We start from the raw sequence: 15,558 nt of genomic DNA on the forward strand, positions 1-15,558 counted from the left end.
GAACACTTGGCGAATCATGCCCAACGTCTCCATACCCCATTTTTCCCAGTTCCAACACAAAATTTGATGGTGTACCGCAGTTCAATCATTTGCTGCATTTTGCACTTGCACCAAGTCACTCCACAGGGGTCCACTAAAAACACGATCTAGCCTAAACAAATACTCACAAGTGATTGGTGCGTTTTGAATATCAGATCCCCCACTGCCAAGCCTGCACAGCGAGAATGCGCTCAACATATTCATGTCAGGAAAAAATTGTTCCTGATACTTTTTATCCAGACCATTTATGACATAAGAGAGCGGTCCAGGAGGGGGATTGGGATGGTTTGGTGGCTAATGTACTGGCTTGCCACTGAGAGGGCTCGGGTTCAAATCCCAGAGGCATATATTTTTCAGTGGTATCCCGTCTCTACTTGAGGTGCTTTGTGAAGAGCACTTTGAGTGAGTACGACGCCCGTTGGATGGGATGTTAAACTGTTGACCCCTTGGGCATCTTTCGACAAGAGTAGGCTAATGCCGACACCAGATTTCTTTCCACCCTTCCTTTCCCATCCATCCATAATGGTGCAGATGACCTTAGCTGTCGGTTGCCTCCCCTAAAACTACTACTTAAGTCCAGGAATACTTGATTGTGGGATGGACAGTGCAATGCAAAGTGAAAGTGAATGGAAATCAAATCAATCGCTGAAGAACTATGAAAGGGTCTTGGTAAACGTTGAAGGAAGTTTTTAGGTTTATTTGTAACAGGAGGAATATGGCAGGAAGATTTTATCAGACCAGTGTTAGTTCTCCTTCCATAAGAAAAGAGAAATGCAGTCATATGTGGACTACAGAAGAATAAGTTTGATTAACTATGTAGAAAAGGTAGTCCTTGGAATCATTAATAAAAGGATGGATATGAGAGCATATGACCTCTCGAGTATTAGTTATTACATAAAACAATACAAATGGTTTGTGGAGAGGTGATGATAAGTTAGATGTGGATGTGAAAGGGGCGTTTTACTCTATTTATATACTCTTATCTCACTCTCTGCCAGCTCACCTTTTTTTTTAAATATACTCTCACAACCAGTTACACTATAAAATTAACAACTCGGCAGGATTAAGCAGATCACAAGTATCAAATATAGTGCGTTAAGTAGCTAAGTGAACATTAAATATAAAACATGGACATTATACATCTTGCTTAACAAATATCAACCTTAAAAACTCTTTCTTAAGCAGTGAATGACATTTAGGACATAACTGTATGATGGAAAAGAGATTTAGATGATGGAAAGTGAAGTTTCACACAACAGAAATTTGATAAAACCTAAAGAGTGATAAAAGTATAGAATGCACACATGAAATAATTTACCTTGGATGAACCACATTTTGGGGTTCTGTTTCTACTTCCAGCTGCTCTCCGTCTGAGGTGGGCACGAGGAGATACGGGCTCGGATGGTGGCTCATAGGAAAGGTAGACCATCAGAAGGGGTAGAGCACACATCTCGGCAACCAGCACTCTCAAGTGAGAGAGTGGCCATGACTTGGAAAATCCACGCGTAATCTCATGGGAAATACCATTAATAGATGGCATTACAATCTTGAGCAACAGCGGCTCATTTTCTATGCCAGCATGGTACGGTATTCCGCTGACCTGATAAGAGAACTAGCTTCAATCACACTCATTTTAGAAGTCATTGCGCTTATTGATTACATTGGGGAAATGAGCCCTTCCATATCTTAATCATGATGTCATTGATAAAAAATATTGAGAAATTAGAAAAACCTTTTGATTGCAACAGTAGCTGAAGATTTTTTTTTTTTCATTTCCATCTTCTTCACTAACCTCTTTGCCATTCCATGCAAAAACACGAAAGTCCATATCACACACCACATCCTTCACCAGGCGTACATCTGGACCTCCTTTGGAATTTGTAAGAGGCTCCAACAGATGCAGGCCACAAGGAGTGTCCATACATGTATACAGTTCCCTCCAACGACACTTCCCATCTTCAACCCATCCTGGTAACTTCTCACATACCTGTTAACAATAAAGATGTCTTACTTTAGACAAATTTGAAGTGCTTATAAAAGTTTTCACAATAAAGACCATTTAGCCATTCTAAACGATGATACTTATAATCATTATTTTACTCATGGTAGTCTAACAGAGTAGGTTTTTTGGATGGACATACTGACTAACCACTCATATGTTTCTAATCCTCACCCAGCCTGACAAAATGTGACACAATACCCCTGCCAGCCCCGGTGGCAGTGGGATAATGTCCTTGCCTGCCAACCCAGAGGTCGCGGGTTTGATTCCTAAGTGGGATTTCCTTCACCTAGGGCCTGGGTTTATGTAATTGAGTCAATTTTAATATCATTGTTCAAAGTTCGATGTGAAGACCAAAGTGCTGTTTTCGGACTCATGCAAGATAAATAAGCCCTTCTTCTAGTCTGTGTCATTTCTGCCTCCTTTCTTTCAGTCCAACATGCCTAATCCCCTACATGGCCTGTTTCACAATCAGTGACTCTTCCCTCCATTAGTCTTCAGCATTCCACTCTCCTCCCCTACCATGCTTTTTGTATCCTTATTTGCTTTCCATTCCATTAATGTCACTTTTTCCATTCTTCACTATATCCACATCTCAAAAGGTTCGCAAAAATGGAAAGTCAGAAACTACCTAATATCTTATGAATTATTGCCTCTAAGTATTGCAGATTATTGTAATACTTCTTTACCTTAATGATTTCTTGATGAAGCTGGTTGATTGTCCATCTCCCATCCACAGCCACTCTTATTTCATCCACAGATTCACTGCCTGTTACTCGTTTTTGTAGGGCACAATTCCGCACAGTATAGGCCCCAGCTGGAAGAACTCTGACAAAAACTTCATTGACAGCTCTATCATAAATTTCTCTGAAAGTCAAGGAAACAATTTTTTTGAGTCAACAGCTAAATAAGACAAAATTTAATGTTTTATAGAAAACTGAATTAGCTTACTCTGTAAGAAATTTTGACTCCTTAGGTTTGGGCAGGAAAATTATTTTCAGAAAACACACTAAAAACATTTATGAGCAACATCCATTAATAATTATTTGCACCCCATATACTTCTGACCTATTGGAAAATTTTGGTATTGATAAAGACTTGAACTACCTACAGCGCTAGTTCCTCCACCTAAATATAAGCTACTGGCCATAAGATGAACTGATGATACATGCAGCAGTATTTGGCAAGCAAGGAAGACTATACAACCATACTAAATTAATCCTACCTCTCCTTTTTAAGCTGCAAATTCTTCTCTTCTACCATCTTTGCAAGGTGCTCAGGAATGACGGCTCCCTTCTTCCTTCCACTTCCAAGCTCTTCCCGACGGTAGAAGAGCATGTAAGCACTCTCACGACCTGAGTATTGAGTTTCAAGGGCTGAGACAGGAATCGGTTTGACTGATGCATCATCAAAGTCAAACCAGGTTGTTCCCTCTGGCATTACCTCCTCACCATCTGACGCACCACAGTCCTCATACTTTTCCTCATTATCACTCTCGCAACCATCATCATTACCATCTCCGTCCTCTTGCTCATCGACAGTGCCCACAACATGATCCTTCCTCCTGTTGGCCAGCAGCATTGCCGCCTTTCTCCTCCCCATATCTACACCCCCCGAGGCTCCTTTTGGCTTGCGGCTCACCCAGCTCCCACGTCTCCTCCTCTTCCTCTTTTTGGATTGGTGGGCATGACCCTTGTAGTACCCTCCACCTTCTCTGCCACCACTATGGCCATGAGAAGGACCCAAAGCCTTGAATCACCCAGGGAAAAAAAAGAGAACAGGTGTTTAATTCCTACTCACCATGGATGACTATGTTCATCACTGAGAAAATGCCATTGCAGATTTTTATGTTTGGTGCAAAACATGAAGTAACTATGTAGATCCTTGAGTGACCAATAGCTAGAGATAGCCCTATCTGTAGTAAACTCATACATACACTTTAGTGAACTTATACATAGATTTTTCAGCGGTATTTACTGCTGGAACTTCATAAGTCAGTAAAAGAGGTACTACAACAACATAATTTATTAACAACATGGCTGACATCTTTGGTTTATTACACATTATTAAAGGTTCAAATCCTCCATTTTGACAAGATTGTCTCTCTATTGCATTTTAGAATATTTCACAAACTATCCCAATATTTAGTCCCATCAATAATATTCAACTTCAACAGCTTATACTGAAGATGGAAAACTTCACTTTTAATAAAAGAATTCAGCCCCCTGCAATTGACCAGGCAATGCCAAAGGATACTTGCGAACATTTGCAAAGGACTGAATAAAAATTTCATGCAGTAGCCTTTACAAAAAAGTACTCAGATTTTACTGACTGTGAAAATCAATACACTGATCAATGCTGTTTAAAAATAAAAGAGATAATGATTAGGTTTTTATTTATCCAACTACACTTTATCGATGTCAAAGAGGGGAAAACATGAAATAGGAGGCCACCAATGCAGATTCACTGACCTAAGTCACGAGCTTGAAAGTTTGGAAGGGAGGATACAGTTAGTGGGTTTGTTGTAGAGTAAGGAGGGCAAGGAGGTGAGGAATTCAGCAGATTAGCATCATTGCTAAATCACAATATTGCTTATAACAAAACATTAGTACGTGAAAAATTGTATGTGATCTGAGTGTGTGAAAAATTGCGTTGTCCATAATAATTCTACTAGGCAGAATGAGCAGCTGCACGTTCTACATGTACGTACAAAAAATGCAGGTGCTGGTCCAAATTTGATGGGCCTTCAACTTTATAATAAACTCCCAGCTGAGATAAAGGCCCAAAAAAGTGTGGTCGCATTTAACCCTCTTAGTGCGGTGGGGATTCCAGGGGTACTAGTGAGAAGTGCGAAGGGTAATTTAAGAAAATGTATCACCAGAAAAAAAAAACATTATGAAGTTATTTGTTTAGATATCCATATGCAGTTTTTTTATTTTAAAATAAAATATTGTAGTTAACAATGATGGTTTACATTTACATCATCTGAAAAACAAATATAATTATTACGGTACTATAAATTTGAAGAATATTTTTTTAGCAATAATATTTCGATTTTCAGACACAATACTAATACTTTTTTAAAACATTTTTCAATAAATCTACCATATTTAAATATAAGAAAGAATCAAAAAGACATGTAGAAAAAATTAAAAATAAATAAAGAAAAACCAGTGACTTGCAAATTTTTTTGTCAGCCTCTGCATAGTTCGATTTTGTTGAAAAGGCTGATCTCACTGAGTCAAATTGGGACTTTTCCCCTTTCCTTGAGACTGCGGTAATGTGCTTACAATATAAAGGCAGAAAAAAACCAAGTTCTAACTCACAGAGAACTACTGACAATGTGTTCCAATACACAGGGCGCAAATGATTAGATAGGATGGGCGGCAAAAGAAACCAAAATGATTACAAAGTAGTGCTCTCATTTCCATCGTATCAACAAAGTCTGAATAAGCAGTTATATATCAACACCACGACCCCATAACACATTCAACAGATTACAGATGAACACAGATTAGTAGCTTTTCAGTGGCTATTCATAGTGTAAAGACCTCTCAGAAAAAAAACGAGCAGACAATTAGGCTGAGCTTCCGACATGTACCAAACTGAACGTAAAATTATGGTAAGAATTATACTTTTTGGAAAGCATTTAAAATTGCTAATAAAAAATTAAAAAATATGTTATATAATTGTATGGAATTCACCCTATCGATAGCAAAAAAATCATAAATTATAAGAGAAAAAATCATAAGTTACAGCGATTTAAACAATAGCCTACGCAAGAGCCGATGTATCGGCCCGCCGCACTTTTCGCCAGGGATACAAAAGCCGATATATCGGCCCGCCGCACTAAGAGGGTTAAAGTCAATCTACTTAGGTTCTTAAAATTAAAAATGTTTTATTCAATAGCTGAATTTCTTGATAATGCTTGATATGTGTCTTGTATCCATGCATGTATTTTGTAAATTTCCCCTGACGTGTCTTATATCAAGTGTAACAGTTGTAACAACTTGATCGTTGGATAAATAAAATGTATTATTATTATTAGTTCATCAATTTTCAGACTCATAGGCTGCTTATGTTATCTCTTAACTAACCATGCCATAATAAAGATCCTTAAGTAATGGCTACAAATCTGTAAACATATACATTATAAATGGAACCAGAAAGAGTTTTCAATTGAATATGCTAAAAAATGATACAAGGAATATCATCCAAATCCCATTCTACCTAAAACTAACCAGAATATTCATAAATTATAGGGCATCAAAATCATGTTTCCTATGATCATTTTCAAATATCTTGGGGACTAGCCTTTTGTACAGGTTGAGAATCAACTAGGTATATCTGCTGCAAGGAGGTGGAGTTGAATATCTAAGAATGACAACTTAAATTAAGCATTGTCACATGTGCATTATTGTAGAAGCACATGCTAATGGAGACTAGCACTTGATAATTTACATAGTTTGTAACACTACATAGAAATCTTATTAGGATGAAACCCACCACCTTTATGAAGAGTCACCTGCAATTGCCAGGCCAATGCCATGATTGCAAAACAAGGGAGATTAAGCTTTGATTGCCCATATTTTCAAAAGCCACAGCTTATCCTAGTGATTATCATGGGTTTCATGAGTACAGGGTTAACCAAAAAAAGCAACATCAATGCTCCCAAGCATTTGAAAACTTATATAGTAACTTTTCTTTGCTAAACAATGATTATGAAAATATTATAAACATATTCCCTGTGATAATCTTGTTGATTTGACTCCAAAACCAAATCTGCTGTCTGTCCAAAACTTGCCTAGATGACTTGTCCTAATATGCCCTCAAAGAAATATCATCATGCAGAGAGCATAAAACAAATAATGATGATGAGGGTTACAGGTGGACGAGAAAGAGGAAAGATAATGGAAAATCAAGGAAGAAAGGAGGGGAAGGATAGGAGGATGAAATATGAAATAAATAAGTGGAGAGTGTGCATAGAATGGAAAAGGGGATAACAAGTAGGAAAGGCTAAAGGAAAAAAATCAAGCAAATGAAGGCAATAGAAGTTTGGCAACATAGCAAATAGATTCACAAAGTGAACATCATGGAGGTTTGAGAGACTAAATTTAGATAAGTTAGATGTCATCAATGCATCCTAGTTTGTCCCTGCAAAGTCACATGCTCAAGTTTTCCACAAATAATTAGCCCCTCAGAAAAATTCAATCAATCCACCATTAACAAAATCAAACGCGGCACATGTCGCCACTAATACAGAGGGCTGAACAAAATTTAACCTTCATTGAACATTTGAAGCACTTTTAAGAGTATTTTGCTTAATCAATGGTTGCTAACACTTGGAATGGCTAAAACGGATCAAATATTTCTAACCCAATGCCAGCTAAGGCCTATAAATTCACTTGCACCATGAAAAAAACATTGTTTGTAATTTTTTATTGGCTTGTATGAGCCTCTTACTATAAATGGAAAATGATTCAACACTAAAAATTTCAAAAGCCCACTCACAATAAATGTACCAATAGACTCCTGCTTCTCCTAATTGTCTCAACATCCCAACATCTTTTTCTTCTCTCCTCCACTCACTTTTTTACAATTCCTTCCTACCCCACCCTACTCCTTTTCCCAGCTTCACAAGCTTGACTATGGACAGTGGCTGCACTTTTCTTTCTTTTCCATGGAAAACCATAATTCATTTATCTACCTTATAACGTCATCAAAATATTAACATTCCCCAATTTTGCCTCCCATCAATAACATGGACTTAAGGAATATATATTGGATAACTTGAAAGGCAAAAGGCCCAGATAATGACATCACAATACTTTGGATTCAACATTACCTTAACTCCTGGAGGTTGAAGTCCTACAGTCCGCTTGACTTTGTCAAAGTAAAACAAAGATGGATGTAAGGTGAGGAACTCAGAAAGGCGGCCATAATCAGGCTGAAATGTTTCCTTCCATGTAGAGCCACAAGTGAGTTCAGACAACTTAGAGCAGAGATCCACCAAGCACATGGTGCCTGTTCAGAAGTAAAACATTTATAAATGGCAAGAATAATAAAAGAGCCATAAATTAAATTGCAAAGGGCAACTACTACACATTACTCATGGGAAAATAACATGATTACAGAATTTGTTGTCTCAGGCGTAACTTTGTGGAATTTGCATAACATATTGAAATGTAATGAAATAATTGACTTTGTAAAAGTGTGTGGAATTACAAAGTCAATTATTTCATTACATTTCAATATGATTACAGAAGGTCAAAGGCCAAAAATATAAAAAATAATCTTGTTTAACCCCACAGTGAGGGAATACTTAGGTGATTGCCTGTTAGGCAAGATCAGTAGGTCAGAAAGAATATTTTTGACTTGAGCATAGTAAGACGACAATTAATGGGTAATACAGGATGCTGCAAAAAGAGGGTTTGCACTTATACTCGAACATGCCCACTCCAGTTTTTCAAATTTGAATTACTAGCAGATGTTGTACAACACCTGTTAAATATAAATTACATGAATTTTCTCCTGATTAGTATAAAGAAAGCTTACCTGAAGGAGCTACATAATTTCCACGCTGTAAAATATCTCTCAAGAGAGTTGCTGGGACTGGAAGGTCCTTGTCTTCAACTTCTTTTACCAAGTTCTTATTTACAGACTGATCTGTTGTTTCTTTTTCTCCATTAACATGTACACCATTTACATTTTCTCCCTGAAATTATAAATGGTCTCAAATTATTAGTATTTGGTAGTCTACCAATTAAGGTAGATTTTGGATGAACACAGCTAAATTTCTTAGCCTTGCCTAGCAGACCACAACCTAACATCCCACAGTACACTACACCCTTCTTCAATTCCACAAGCATTCTACCTCCCTTCCCATCCAACATGCCCATCTTTTTCCTCTCACTTGCCTAATGTTCTACCCTCTATCATAGTCTTCAATATACAATTACTGATCAAAATGCTTAGCAACTACTTTTCTCACCTCCTTTATTGATTTTATTTTATTTATTCAGTATAAGTCCGAAAACAGCACATTCTGGCCTTTACATCGAACTATTAACAACGATAACAATGATCACATTTACAAACACCCAAGCCCTAGGTGGAGGAAAATTCACCCAGGCGGGAATCGAACCCGCGACCCTTGGAATGGCAGACGAGGACGTTACCCCGCCGCCACCGGGGTCGGCAACAACCTCCTAACAATACTCTCTAGTAACCCAACATGCCTAGCACTTCCCTGTTTGTTTCCCTTTCTGTCCATTTTAATTTTTCCAAATCCACATCTCAGAAACCTCCAATCTTTGCCCATCATTTACTTTGAACACACATTTTGAAGCCATACACAAAATCACACTGTATATCAATGTTTTCATCTTTTCTTAAAATTCTCATGCAGCATTTCTGTTAAAAATTCCATTCTCCTCACGATTCCACCCAGCTCCTTTGTCTAATGCAATTCTTCTTCTTAAGTAACTACAACGTTGACCATTTTGGTCCAAAACACTTCCAAGTAGACTTACCACCAGCTCCAGTTTTTGCCTTCCTCTGCACTAAGGTTTACCTTCCCTGAAAACCGTACGGCCTGTTTTGTTTACATTGATGCTCATCTTATACTATCACAATGATTTTCTAATGCACTCAGCAATAATTGTAAACCCTTAGCAGACTGGCTAATTAGAGCTAGAACATTCACAAACCTAATTGATAATATGAATTGCCCACCCACTTTCATGCCTGCCTCTTTACCTTTTCCTCCACATCTTAAAATTACTTAAATTGCAATCTCTTTGTTTACCATTTATTTCCCAAGATGAGGCTTATTAGAATGGTAAATTTATGGTTCAATGCAACTTGAACTCTGATATAATACAAACAACTCACTAGGATTGGAGGTTTACATGGTCAACAATGTTTCACAAGTGGGTGAAATATGAGGAAAGAATATTTCCATGTTGTGCCTTCCTTCTAAATAATATGAGTTCCTTGCAACTATATAAGATGACAATATCTCTGAGTATTTTTAGCTTAAACACATCAGGTTCAAAGTTGGTAAACTAATGTTTTACTATGGGTGAGGACTCCATGACAAAAAATTTTAAATAGATTAAATTTGTGCCACAAATCTTTAAGTGCGATAAAATTGCAAGGAATAATAAGGAAATATATACATGAAATAATTTACAGAATAATATCATTTGCACAATAAATAGTGTTAGTAAAAGAATCAACACGATTTTCTAAGGCACAGAATGCAACTGCAGTTGTATTTGCAATAGGGCCACAGACTGTTTACCAGTAATGCTAACAAAATATGTTATTATGATTGGAAATGTAAATATGACAAGATTTACTGTTTCCTTGATTTCTTTTTCTCATTTCTTATGACCATGTCAGAAAAAGGGAGAGTAAAATTGTGCATAGAATTAGGCTTAGGAAAAGCCAATTTAACAAGGCTCATACTTTACAATTTTGCTTAAAGACATTTCTTTGGGTCATTTGTAAGTGGGTAACTCAGATAATTATACAGAGATATAATAATATATATATAACTATGATTGCATGTATGAACACACAATGCATTCACATATGCACGAATACACTGTAATGAGGTGGGAATGTAAGATTGAAATTGCTGATTTCTGCTGTACTTGATTTAATAACTTATTACACTAAATACATACAACTCTAGTTGAGCAAAATTTTACAAAAAGTAACCCTTACTTAATCAAGGAAGTAATTTTAAGGTTGCATTTTGCACTGCATATATATTTTCAGGTATGACCATATATTTTGTTTTTAATTAATTGTGAATATAATGACAAAACCACAAGGAGAAATGTAAGGGATGCCAAGTGAATACAGCTTTCTCACCTGTGCTGAATGGTCCCACTGGCCAAGACAGCTTATGTCTCGCACATAGGCATGATAATGTCCTCCATGAGCATTTCCCTTGTGTACCACAACAGAGAATAGCTTGTAAATGTTGCTACAGGGTGCATTGTCCACATTTTCACTGCCAGGATCAGCTGAGTCACAAAATGGACCAAGGTCAAGCTTCAGTGGGAAGGAGAATTTGGACGTATCTTTGAATCTTTCGCCCTTTGTTGGGTTATAGCTGAATCGGAGCAGAGATAGTGTGAGAACTGGTGGTAGGCGACGAAGTTTTGTTCGCTGAAATTCAAAAGAGGTTTTAGAGTTAACAAGACAAGTTAGCAATAAATGCAGACACTGACATACATGGAAGAGAATCTATTTGAGGTGTAAGATATCCAGCAAAAATTTAATGTTTTTCAAAGGGGAATTTTTCAATTTCATAAGGCATTTGTAAGTTTTCACTAAAGTAATACATTAGAACAGGCATGAAAACAATAGTTAAGGAAGTAGATAACATCTGAATAGCACCAATACATTTTAGCATTATGAAGCAAATAAAATACAAAAAATCACTTGTCACCATGTCAAAATCACCTCTCAGCAAGCAGGCAAAACTACACAACTTTGGAACAAAACTACACAACTCTATATAAATTAATAAAACTCCCATCACTCAGGATTCCCAAGAAAAATTAACATAAGATTCATGCAAAATATGGCAGCCACTAATACTATAGATTCCAATTTCTAATTTTTTCCTGATTTTCCCAACGTATGAGCCATACTTTTTCTTGATTTTTCTCTTTAAGTGTCTGGAATCTGATTAGGTGTTTTTCATGGAGTTCTTCCCTCACTACTATAAAAGGCACTGGCATCACAGAAGTTGATCCCACCTTTAAGTTTCGGTTTTGCCAGGTTTTGAATGGGTGATGGCTAAGAGCAAACACAAACTGATCTCACAACTAAAAGGAATCATTGCTCCAGTCAAGACCTTGTGACTTTAGAAAAAAATGTTGCCCTCTCCTCATTTCTTCTTGAAATCTTGAAAAAAATCAGCAATTTTAGACTTTCTTCACTCATTTGACACCTCCGTAAAAAATTAAATTTTTATCCCCTCAAATCTTTTATTCAGTTTGAAATTCTTTCTTTTTTCAGATTTACAGCATTCCTAACTGATGCTAATTTCTTTTTCATCAAAAATTCAAGCTATTCTAACTACTTCTTCAAATACCCTTTTCACTTTCTCATAGAATTACCAATAGTTTTCCATTACTAGTTTGTGACTGGTTACTGCTAAAGTTGGCACAAAGATTACTTTTGCAATAACATATATCTCTTGGCTCATAAATCACTCATGAAAAGAAAACCATCAAACACAAAACAAATACTACAATTTTATACGAGGACTTTACAATAAAAATATGTAATTTTTTAATCACATAATTTACCACGCAAAAATTAGGTTTAATATTATCTTTTTCGTTTGATGTGTTACGTGCATGCAGTACAAGTTCCATTTATTTGACTGTGGTATTGTGTCAAGATGCAATATTGCGGGTTGAAACATGTTCAGTTTGCCAACTGCAACAATGGAAGTAACCCAAAATGAGCAAGTCAGTGCCAAAATTTTACTTTGACCCGAACTTATCATAAACGAAAACATATGCCATGCATGCATGTCTGCTCTTCCCTATAGCACAGCTAGAAGATGGTTTCAATTGGCTTAAAGATAAGGGACAATCAATTTCAAAGGAAGGAGGACCCTGAGCTACAATCACAGCTCTTACAAAGCAAACATTAGCCTCTTCTAAGAGCCAATGTTGCTGCGAGTGATGCTGATGTATCTTCCTTAAAATCCTAGCATCGCTCTAGGCAACTCTTCTCTCAATATCCAAGTTAAAAGATTACTCACTTTTTCACAGAATTTATTTCAAGATACAATGTGTTTCACCTACTTGCGGCATCATCAGGTACAAATTTCGTTCATATGCAGCAGTTGAATATATATGCTTAAGGCAGAGGAGAGGGGGTGGCTATGTAGGAGGGTGAGAGAGGGTGGGAAGTTGAAGGTGGAAGTTGGGGTTATTTAAGTAAGGGAAGGGAAAAAACGCTGGTGCCAAGGCAATGACATGGCATGGGGTAGGGTCAGGGGCATGTAAAGGTAGGGGTGAACAGGTATGTTGAACGGTTTGATTTGTTTTCCCTCAAGATCCAAGGAAAAGTACAAAATCTTTTGATAAGGAGATCACACCCTTCGATGAAGTAAAGCCTAAAACCGTAGTATTTTCTTAATGGCTACAGATTAAAATAACAACTTTATTAGTCTTACATTTATGCCTTTTTCTCTTTTCTGTACCTCATTATATAAGGTTTGTTAAATTTCAGTAAATTGTTACTGAAAATTTTTTGTGGTAATTTTTCATAAATTCTGCATTTTTCTTGAAAATAGTCGGGGAATTCTTGCACAAATTTAAGCAGTCATGCATGGCACTTGGAAGGATTAACACTACTACTATCAATGAGAGAGAAGATCATCAAATAATGTTGATAGCACTATCAAAAATACAGAAAATTTTATTTCATTGAATGCAACCCAAATGTTGGTAACAGAAGAATTTAAATTAATCTTAAGGCTTCCGCAATGGCTTGCTAATGAAGGTTCCATGCTACTTCCGGGAATTACCGTCCTGTAATTTGGTTTATCAGTTTAACAAGCCAACCTATGCGACAGTAATTCCTGGAAGCAGCATGGAACTTTCATCAAATTGTACTTCCGTTCAAGCATGATGCATTCTGAGACTGTTCATACCAGATCTACAGGACATCTGCATGTAGGTTTTTTGTGGTCGAAGTTGATGCAACAGGAAGATAACAAGCTTCTTTAGAAGGTTATCACTTCAGATGATACTTCATTACATCATTTTGATCATGAGAGCAAACAGCAAAGCACTGAGTGGAAATATTTGCCATCATCTAAATGTCAAAGTGGTGGCTTCTGCTGGGAAAGTTATGGTCATATCATATTTGATAATAGGGGAATGGCACATCAGCACACCCAACTGTAAATGGGATATGCTAAAGGGATGTACTAAAAATTTTCAAAGGCCACATCAATGACAAAAGGCCACATTTCAAAGCAACAGGCTGGATGCTGCACCACAATAATGCACAGCACATCACATACATTGTTGCAGAATATCTTACAAAAATCAACGAGAAGTGTGTACCTCCACCTCCATATAGTTTACAACTATACCCATGGGACTTTTTTCAGTTCCCACAAGTTTAGAAATATCTTCATAATCAGAAGCAGGTACAGACAAATTTCAACAGGTAGCATGTTTCAACTTGAAATGGCTGTCATTGATACCATACCAGAGTCATACCAATGAAACTTATGCCACATACTAAAAAAAAAATAAAGCTAAGAATTTAAAATGAAATTTTTTTCACAATAAATTAGACAAATTAAAAAAAAATTATTATAATCAACCCTTATAAAATACCCCTCATATGCATTGAAACCTTGATAAGATAAAATAAATTTTAAAAACTCATACACTCACTTTATCTGCATCAACTAGCTCACTACAGTGGCTGCAAAAGTAACGGTTATTTCCATCCATTTTTTCAGGAATGAGGTATGTTGATTTTAGGCTGCTTTCCAAGGCATTGTGACCGGAAACACTAATTGTCAAGTCAAAAAAGCTTTCCTCTCTTTCACTAATACGTCTACACTTAAGGCACTCCACCTTTAGAATAAATAAGTTGCATTAGTCGAGCCAAAACAGGAGTAGTTTAGATGAATTAAAATATAAATAACATTATTAATGAGAAAGTAAGAAATAATGCTAGAATCCTGACCAAATTTTCCCAGGAAAAACTCAATCCAGCAACGCTGGAGCAATAAAAATATCTAAGCAATCATTGAGAAAAGGGTTCTAGTGATGGTAAAAGAGCAAAAAAATAAAGGTATTAAGACCTCTTAATTAGGTATTATGCTGACCATCAAATCTAGACAGGGAAGCATTACCTGGATACCAATCAATGCATGGGGTTTTTACTTTTTAAATGCTTTACTAAGAATCATAGCTGACCTTCATCAACCATAAAAGGAATAGTACGACACACAATCAAAGAATAAAATGCCTCAGGGAGATATTTCTATAGGATCCCTAGCACGTTATCAAGAGGCATTGAAGCCTTCAAAAACCATAGACTACCATTGGAGGGGACAACGAAAAATTTGCCACAGTTCAAGTTTCAATAATAATGAGTTGGCAGAGTTCATTGAATCGTGAACAGGATGCTAACATCTCATTCAGTGAAAAATATTGCCTTAATTAACAAAAAATGAAGATGTTACATAATAAATGAAAAAGAAACACTTTGTTCCAATCCACCACTTTATTTCAGGTACGACTGGTTTCGACGCTACGGCGTCATCCTCAGGTACAAAGTTTAAAGACACAATCATGGTATATACACCCTCTTCAAGAAAGGATGGGGGAGTTTTGGGAAGAGGGGGCGGAGAGGGGAGTACGGGGGTAGGTACGAAGGAATGTGGGAGAGGGTAGGAAAAACCAGGAAAAGCGTTAGTTAGCGGGGGGGGATTGGAAGGTGGGTTAAGAAAG

General features: G+C 36.8%; 1 protein-coding gene across 1 annotated transcript in view; it reads right to left on the minus strand.

The window, feature by feature from the left end:
• The window catches only part of LOC139696511 (ubiquitin carboxyl-terminal hydrolase 40-like), a 49,606-nt gene that overhangs the window by 32,337 nt on the left and 1,711 nt on the right, over positions 1-15,558 (minus strand). The window contains exons 4-11 of the mRNA XM_071595301.1: positions 14,491-14,676; positions 10,922-11,221; positions 8,594-8,753; positions 7,884-8,062; positions 3,264-3,787; positions 2,728-2,905; positions 1,832-2,026; positions 1,358-1,639 (exon numbers count right to left, since the gene is read on the minus strand). Coding sequence (XP_071451402.1) covers positions 1,358-1,639; positions 1,832-2,026; positions 2,728-2,905; positions 3,264-3,787; positions 7,884-8,062; positions 8,594-8,753; positions 10,922-11,221; positions 14,491-14,676 — 2,004 coding nt within the window. The remainder of the gene's footprint in view (positions 1-1,357; positions 1,640-1,831; positions 2,027-2,727; positions 2,906-3,263; positions 3,788-7,883; positions 8,063-8,593; positions 8,754-10,921; positions 11,222-14,490; positions 14,677-15,558) is intronic.

Source organism: Hetaerina americana, unplaced genomic scaffold, assembly GCF_022747635.1.
Source record: "Hetaerina americana unplaced genomic scaffold, ioHetAmer1.1.p SCAF_7, whole genome shotgun sequence".
Classification (NCBI taxonomy): Eukaryota; Metazoa; Arthropoda; class Insecta; order Odonata; family Calopterygidae; genus Hetaerina; species Hetaerina americana.